The sequence below is a fragment of the Sinocyclocheilus rhinocerous genome, unplaced genomic scaffold, assembly GCF_001515625.1.
Source record: "Sinocyclocheilus rhinocerous isolate Xijiao unplaced genomic scaffold, SAMN03320098_v1.1 scaffold271, whole genome shotgun sequence".
NCBI lineage: Eukaryota > Metazoa > Chordata > Actinopteri > Cypriniformes > Cyprinidae > Sinocyclocheilus > Sinocyclocheilus rhinocerous.
The window spans coordinates 2,102,592-2,111,267 of record NW_015657574.1 but is presented as its reverse complement, the minus strand read 5'-3'; the positions used below and the strand labels follow the sequence as shown (position 1 = coordinate 2,111,267).

The 8,676-nt window shown below is 38.6% G+C and overlaps 2 protein-coding genes across 4 annotated transcripts in view; both read right to left on the bottom strand.

The window, feature by feature from the left end:
* LOC107721371 (GDP-mannose 4,6 dehydratase) overlaps window positions 1–5,067 on the bottom strand; it is a 70,604-nt gene extending 65,537 nt beyond the window's left edge. Inside the window, exon 1 of the mRNA XM_016529354.1 lies at window positions 4,816–5,067. Within this exon, the coding sequence (XP_016384840.1) occupies window positions 4,816–4,914 (99 nt within the window). The 5' untranslated portion in view covers window positions 4,915–5,067. The remainder of the gene's footprint in view (window positions 1–4,815) is intronic.
* Window positions 5,068–5,952: 885 nt separating this feature from the next.
* LOC107721383 (myosin light chain kinase family member 4-like) overlaps window positions 5,953–8,676 on the bottom strand; it is a 24,076-nt gene continuing 21,352 nt past the window's right edge. For all 3 annotated transcript variants that reach the window (XM_016529380.1, XM_016529379.1, XM_016529378.1), the window contains exons 10-14: window positions 7,893–8,021; window positions 7,657–7,809; window positions 7,468–7,546; window positions 7,285–7,333; window positions 5,953–6,939 (exon numbers count right to left, since the gene is read on the bottom strand). In XM_016529380.1, the coding sequence (XP_016384866.1) occupies window positions 7,289–7,333; window positions 7,468–7,546; window positions 7,657–7,809; window positions 7,893–8,021 (406 nt within the window). In that variant the 3' untranslated portion in view covers window positions 5,953–6,939; window positions 7,285–7,288. The remainder of the gene's footprint in view (window positions 6,940–7,284; window positions 7,334–7,467; window positions 7,547–7,656; window positions 7,810–7,892; window positions 8,022–8,676) is intronic.

Sequence of the window (8,676 nt, the reverse complement as noted above, 5' to 3'; positions counted from 1 at the left end):
AGACTACAATCAACACTGAAAAAAGAGAGAAGAGAATATATACAATAACATGTAAAAAAAATAAAAATAATATGAAACTTAAAGGTGCTGTATGTAGGATTGACACCGAGTGGTTGAACTAGGTATTGCAGTCCAAATTCAAAATATTGGAGAGGGTTTTTTTTCACCCGGCCCCTCCTCTTCAGACTCGACGCACACGCAGGTTGCCAGATTGACGACACCAACAGGAACGAGCGCACTTGACGATGAATCAAATGAAATGCGCTGTGTTTTCCGCCAACTGGCAACCCGGGGTCCCGAAATACAACTGGGTAAACTGGCAGTGGGAGGGTTTCACAAACCAAAACAGAGACCAACATTATAACACTCCAAAGAGAAAGGAAAACTTGAAATCGCATCATATGACCCCTTTAAGATTTGAAAATCGTCTATTGTGCAGCCAGCCTTAGTCTTTGTACGTTCTCCGTCTATGTTAGGTTGGTTTCCGTGCCTTGTCTCCTGGATTTATCTAATTAAAAGACTTTTCTTTTGATCTCCTTCATCCTTGTGTATTTTGCATCACCAACGCGTGACAGACAGATATTCACGTGGATTTATTGTATAGGAAGGGAGGGAGCTAGAGCAGACAGCAACACAAAAATATGAGTCAGCCTAATAATGCAATAATCAGTTTAAGGATTTTTCAATGTACTAATTTTGGCATTTAGGCACTTTGCTTTAATATATTTGTATGAATTGTTAAATCTTGGGTATAAAGCCAGGCTCACACTACAGGATTTTTGGCTGGATTTTGCTGTCGCGGACAGATTTCCACAGTCTGCGACAAAACCCCCGGATCGTGACCAAATCGGTGCTCGTTGTGGTCGCCGAAGCTCATTAAGTATGAGCAGGTCAGCAACGTGATCCGAACCTGTCTGGAGCTATCACAGACGCTACGACATTTTCAAACCTGTTTGATATTATCGCCACGCTCGTAATGTGAGCGACACAATGACAAGGTGGAACTAATCCAGCCAATCACAGTGCAGATGGTATAAACACTCATCATGCATCTTTATGAACAGACATGAAAGGCCACAAATTAATCAAATCAACTATAAATGTAACAAATGCAAAGATTGTGTATATAATACCACATTTCATTGTACTGTTTAATTACCTCCAACTCTTTCTGCAGTATAGACAGTCCTTGTTGTCCACGTCTTTCAAGCCATTGTTTCTGCCATATTCTCTTTTGTCGTGGTTTCTTCTTTCTTTCGGATAAAAAAAAACTGCACAGACCAATTGAAGGGCCAGTTGATCGTCCATGCTTGACGAAATGGCCTAATCGCGGTAATTTCTCGATAGAATTTATGTGAGAAAACGTATTTTCGCTGATGGTCGGGAACGCCTATTCACTGAATGTTTTGTAGTGTGTGCACCTCGTTAGCATTGTGTTGTGTAGTATGTGCGCAGCTATGACAAGATGACGACAGATGAGAAGAAATCTTGTTGCGTAGTGTGAGCAACACAGTGATTCGGCTAGTCTTTCAATCATGTAGTGTGAGCTTGCCATTAGTCATTTTAAGAGAAATAACATTAGGCCTATGTGCAAACAAATTGCAATGAGGTGTGGATGTTTTGCAACAAGGTGGACACAGTTCTGTTAATAACAGTAGACCTGCTGGTAAAGAAGTGACAGAAAAAAGGGAGCGGTAGAGATATTGGAGAAAACGAAGAAAAGGAAAAGGGAAGTGAAGGTGCAGTTTAAGAGAGAACCTTTAATTATTTTCCACAGCCCCAGACTAAAGATTTAGACCTTTTTATGTGATGGTCATACAAATAATAGGTCTGGCCGTGTTTCAGAATTTGTTGTGGGATGGCCTGGATGAGTGTGAGATTTCCCGGCCTGAAATTTTGTCCCAGTCCGCCCCTGGAATGAATACTAGTCAGGTTAATCACTATCACACTAATTAGATTGTAAGAGCAGACTGATTGCTATAAAAGGAGGGAAGAAGCGCTTCCAATCATTGGGTGCGTCTTAATCAGTTCGTTCAGTAGTCAGGGCACTGATCAGGGAGTCGGCCATTTTAAGGGCTGTCTCAATCGCTGTACGTAGTCACGTCACTGGAATTCGAGTGATCACGGTCCCAACGTGCAGTGAGTCAGGGAACTTACCAGTGACTGAATTAGTGTACACAATCTACTGATTCACAAGCTCGGGAGCTGATTGATACGCACCCATTGTGTTCTTGTTGGCAATGGTTATAATATTAACTCATTATATATTTTTTGCCAATTAAAGCCTTTAAAACTTATGATATGCTTATCATTGTTTTCAGTATACCATAGAAACATGTGGAAAAATAATCTACAAATACTGAAGCAGCAAACTTTACAAAACACAAAATTAATGTCACTGCCAAAACTTTTGGCCACGACTGTACGTCTGATATTTTTGCCATTAACTTTTGCAAACGTATGATGATAAAAGTATAAAACTCCAACAATAACTGGGAAAGCCAAGAACGTGCATGTTAAATACCTTCTTACAAGGGGTAGGCAACGTCGGTCCTGGAGTGCCGATGTCCTGCAGAGTTTAGCTCCAACCCTGAAAAAAAAACCTCACTTGTCTGTAGCCTTAGTAATCCTGAAGTCCTTGATTAGCTTGTTCAGGTGTGTTTGATTAGGGTTAGAGCTAAACTCTGCAGGACAGCGGCACTCCAGGACCGACGTTGCCTATCCCTGACGATTTGTGTAATTCGAGCGCCCTCTGCTGTTCATCAAGCAAACTGCATCCTGACTTTTTACTACGTTGTCGTCAAATTACGCTTGCGCTCTGCCCACGTTAAAGCTGCTATCATGAGACGAACCAGGAACTTCCTTCTTCAGTCTGCGAATGATAAACACCACGTACTGCAAACATTCACGTTACCCAAGAATCTTCTCACCACATACACCCAAGCAAACTTATAGGCTACATTACAAGCTGGTCTTTCCAGTTAATCAAAAGTGTTCAAAGGAATCTAAATAATTATTAATGTCGTGTATGCCCCACTTGGCATCTAATGCATTAAACCACGTCAGCAGTGACGTTCTGATGCACTTCAATGCATGTGAATTAATGTTTCTTTTTTTTTTCAGAAAAAATACTGACTTTGCATTGACCTCACTGACAAAATAAATCTGGATAAAGTGTAAAAAAAAATTACCCACACATTTATGTATGTATGTATCATCTCATGCACACCAACACACACGGAAAGGGATCAAAATTAATGCAAAATAATTAAAAAGGCATGTCTGTTTCCAACCCAGTTTGTCATTCACCTGCCAACATCATGGCATTATACAGTGGAAGAGACTCTGTACACGCTATCTGAAACAGACATATTTACACAAGCTGACATTCCCTCAAGCTGTATCCGGACCAGAATATACTTTTCATTTCATTAGAGTGTGTTTGTAATATATGAAAAGAAAATGGCAACAAAACTTTTCTGTAGACAGCCGGTTCCCCCTTATGCATTCATACAATTCATTCAATCATATATTCTTTCATATTATTTCTCTCAGCAGGCTGCCTTCAGTTATGTTTTCACACAAAACTTAAGTAGTTAATATGTATAAGCAATAATGCACAGTTAGAATATAATGGCCAATTGTTTAGCAACAAATAATCAATAAACTTAACTCTGCTTGCCTCATTAAATATTTAAGTGCTTTGTCACAGACACATTAATGTGATGCATTTCTTTTAGTTTGGGAGAAATACATGTTGAATTGTGGTGTAAAACACTTTAATTGGAGTGGAGAATAAATATACCGTTTTTAACCATTTAAATCTTACTATTACGGTCCAGAAAGTCTGGCCAGGACAAAATGGATGGCACATTCAGCAATATATATATATATATATATGATGCATAAAGCAAGACAAGGCCGTTACTTAAAACACGTCACATAAATGTGCAAAGCGAAACCTAGAAACCTGAATAGCAAGTATCATGGTCTGGATGCCTAGATACACACCCATGTCTGTAACATACTCAAGCACTCTAAACTTACAAAAGACTTGTAAAACGTTTCACAACAGACTAGAAATGAAAGGTATGTCATTTTGTCTGCTTCTATTCTGAACAGTTTGAACTTTCTCTATCCAGCAAACTGGAAAACAACACCACGCTACCTGCTTATATCCTCCATTAACTTTTCAGGGGATGTGTCACATGTGTCTCCTGTTACATATAGTTCACAGTGATTCACAATGCAAAGTCCCAGGTGGGGCTAGATAAACAACAGCCAACAATTAAAGGACTCACACGAGACTCTCCTTTTTGTTTACAATAGCTGTAAATGTTGCTTACCATATCAAATTATCACATACATATTGCCATTCCAGACATATAAAAGTATACAGTGGAACAAATTGTCACCAGGCCTGTAGTGCTTTACAGACATAACAGGGCACATCTGGACAAAGTCATAGCACTATACTATGCACCTTGTACTCTAAGCTTAGTTGTCAGTTACTTATAATTCCGGAAATGACCACCTGAGATTAAAAAAAAAAATCTGTCATCATTTCCTCACTCTCTAGTAAGAGACTGACAGCCTCAGTCACTACTCACGGCATCTCTTTTTCTCTAATAAGAATGAATGGTGACTGAGGCTGTCATTCTGCTTGATATCACCCTTTGTTTTCCATAGAACAAAGAAGGTCATACGCCTTTGAAACAGCATAAAGGTGAGTAAACATGACAGATTTTTGATTTCTAGCTGAACTCTCCGTATATACCATCGCGTCGCGTATGTTGAGACAATTCTTCACGTTACCTGACCGGTTATGCCTGTAATGATGGCCACTTTCCTCTTCGCCTTGCCGTCTCCGTTCACATCGCCACTGGCCGCCGCCGCCGCTGCACATTGAGCCATTTTCTGGAGCTGGTTTCGGTTCGGAGTGTGTCTGTGGGGTCTGGATCCACCGTGCAAGATCGTTTGTCATGAACGGATGCAAACACATCCGAAACTCCAGCTGCTTGAGCGACACATCAGGAACCTGCACTCAGCAGCCAATCACAGAGCACAGCGCCGGTGACGTGCGCACCACAGAATAAAGAGGAGCGAAATCCTGATGGCTTGGGGTGTAAATGTGTCACAGCGCCCACTAAAGGAATCAAGATTCAGGAGGAATTAAACACCACTTTTTAGGTTCTCACTTTATTAGCCTATTTATTACATATCTAATAATAATTGTTACAATTATATAATATGCCTACATTATATAATACATTCTAGGCCTAAATCACTGCTGGAATAACGGCTTCAACTAGTCTAGGCTGTTTTTCTGGTCTTTGCTGGTATCTCAGTCTAGTCAAGCTGGTCTGTTAGCTGGTTTTAGTCGCTAAAGGGTTTTTTTAGGGTCACATCGTTCATACATTATTGGTTGTGCCACAACCGTAGATCTAAAAAAAAAAAAAGCCATTGCTCCGAGAAGAGATAGAAGGAATGAACAAGACAATCAAATGTTTGTTCAAAATATATTTTAATTTAGATAATATTTAAAGTTCTAACGCACATACACCACATAAGGCACTTACAAGTACAACAATATATCTTTTAAATAATGTACAAGTACTAATATATGAAAGTACTGTATTTTCCCCGTAGTTTATGAGCTATTATACTGTATTTCAGCTTTCCTCAATCCAGTCATCGCATATATAGAAACTGAAATCAAAACATAAAAATAAATAAATCTTTTATTAACGCTTAGACATCATGAAGTGATAGTCCTGGTTTTTCAGCTTTCACTTAGAATCCTAGTGTCTAAAAACACTACTTTGTTAGCCATCAGCTGACGTACAATATATTTAACTCCATTTACTATTTTGTGAAAGCATTTCAAGTAAACATCAGAAAACAGTATCTTTATATATAGAACCACACAAAACAATTGTAGGTAGTGTTCTGTTTTTTTTTTTTTTTCGTTTGCCTTCATGGAAGGTGAGATGTCGACTACAAAGAGAGAGAGTAAGCAAGACCAAAAACAGCCAGTCTTGAAGCTAGTGTCCCTGTCTCAAATTTCCAACTTAAAAAAAATTGAAAACAAAAATACAATGAAGTGTGAGATCAGCAGCATTACCTAAGCATTTTGCACAATACATTTGCCCTATGGGAAACCCTCTAAATAACATTCTAAATGACATTATTGAATAAAATGTTGTAAGTGAGAGCTGTATTTGGGTCATGGTTATTTGTATCAGATAACAGTAGCTACATGCACACATACAAACTCCAAACTCTTACATTTAGACTTCCTGAAAATCAGCAGAAATTACATAACATTCAAAAAAGGATAGATTATATGCCAGATTTTGACATTAAGAGTGCTAGAGTTTCAAGTGTAAAATACAGTACCGTTTCCTGTGTGAATTCTAATGCCTTCACAAACATTACGTGAATGAAATGTTACCATAAACCAGTGATGTACAGAATATTACCATAAGACTCAATATATTTGTGCGTATAGAGTATGAATGATGATTTCTGTTGCACTCTTAGTCATTCACATACTTCCTCCAGTCCTGGTCTATTATAAAGTACACATACAAGACCAACTTACTGTAGAATTAACTGTATGTAGTAATTTTTCATAAGACGACAGCCACCAGACAGTTAAAAAAAAACACTTAAACCAGGACTGAAGCACAGGGCAAGTTTGTCATAGAGCCATTAAATGGTTAACATTTTACAAAATGGTGAAATATTCTTGTATGTGGAGAGCTGTACTTTTAATGTGTTGTATGCTGTTTTAACTTAAGGTTGAGGTAAGTCAGTAACAGACATTGTACAGTTCAGTATTTGACTGTAATATTAAACAGATGTTGTGTAGTTGTTCAGGTACAACAGTATTGGTCCAGTGTGTCACCAAGGCATCAGGAGAGCCAATGATCACTTCTGCAGAAAACATTAAATTAAGGAGACTACAACTGAATGTTTATTACTTTTTTAACATTTAAAGGGACAGTCCACCAAAAAAAATAAAATTCTGTCATCATTTACCCTTCCTTATGACTTCCTTTCTTCTGCAGAAACACAAAAGAAGATATTTTAAAGAATGTTGGAGCCCAAAAAACAATGGGTGAGACAGGAAACTGTTATCAACAGTCTTCAAAATATCTTCTTTTGTGTTCTGAAGTAGAAAGGCATACAGGATCGGAACGACATGAGTGTGAGTAAACAATGACAGAATTGTCATTTTTGGGTGAACTATCCATAGATATTTCAGGTTATGCATCTTACCTGTTTATCCCTCTGGAGGAGGGGCATGAGAAGAGTGACACTTGTTTTTCTGTGAGAGAAACAGGTTCATTAATTATAATTTGCATTTTAATATATATATAATATATAATTTAAATTATAATATATATATAATTTTAATTTGCATTATTTCACTACTGCCATAAACTCAAAGCTGTTATTAACCTTATGGTGTAGACGGTAGTGAAGCGCTCGGTCTGAAAGCCATGGGTGTTTCAGGGACTGGGATGCACTCATTCTCCAACTGCACAAAAAAAAGAGAGACTTGCATTAAAACACAAACACCCAGGTAACTTTTCAGAATTAAAAATAGAGGATTTGTCAGACTTAGCCAACTTCTGGGGACACACAAACCTTTTGCTCTTCACAAGCAGGCGTGAGATGAAGTCTTTGGCCTCCTCAGAGATGTCGGCAAACTCTGCTTCTTCAAAACTCCACTGACATGCCAGGATGTTATTTAGTGTCTCATTATCATCCTCACCCAGGAACGGAGACAAGCCACTGAGCCTACACACGCAAACACAAGTAAGTTTTACAAATCTCGCTCCTTTTGGTATTATATGATTGTTCATTGGTGTCTATGGACTCACAGCATGTAAGTGATGACACCTAAACTCCACATATCAGTTGGGAATGAGACAAATTCATAGTTGATAACTTCAGGAGCCAGGAACTCGGGTGTGCCAAAGTTCACCCTCAACTTTTCCCTGGGTTTATATCTGAAAGGAAGATGAAGAACAAATTGGCGTGATAAAAGCAGTAGATCCATATGACACAGTGGCTACATTTACCAGGTCCAGAAAATATGATCATATTACCCCAATTTTACAGTCTCTGCACTGGCTACCTATTAAGTTCCGTATCAGTTACAAAATATTATTACTTGCCTATAAGGCCCTTAATGGGTTAGCTCCTGCGTACCTAACTAGTCTTCTACCACGCTACAATCCATCACGCTCCCTAAGGTCGCAAAACTCTGGACTTTTGGTAGTACCTAGGATAGCAAAGTCCACTAAAGGAGGTAGAGCTTTTTCGCATTTGGCTCCCAAACTCTGGAATAGCCTTCCTGATAATGTTCGGGGTTCAGACACACTCTCTCTGTTTAAATCTAGATTAAAGACACATCTCTTTGGCCAAGCATTCAAATAATGCATCTCATAATCTTGTACTGCAGTTATATCTGATCAAATGCACATTATTATTCTTTAGCTTGGATTAAACAAATAAATTTTGGTTGGAACAGCAGCTACACTAATTATGTCTCTATTTGTTTCTCTGTTTTTGCTTCAGCCTGGATCCAGAACACCTGAGAAGAGATGATGCCAACCCCTCAGAGGACCTCAGATGATGCCAACCCTGAAACAACATAAACTA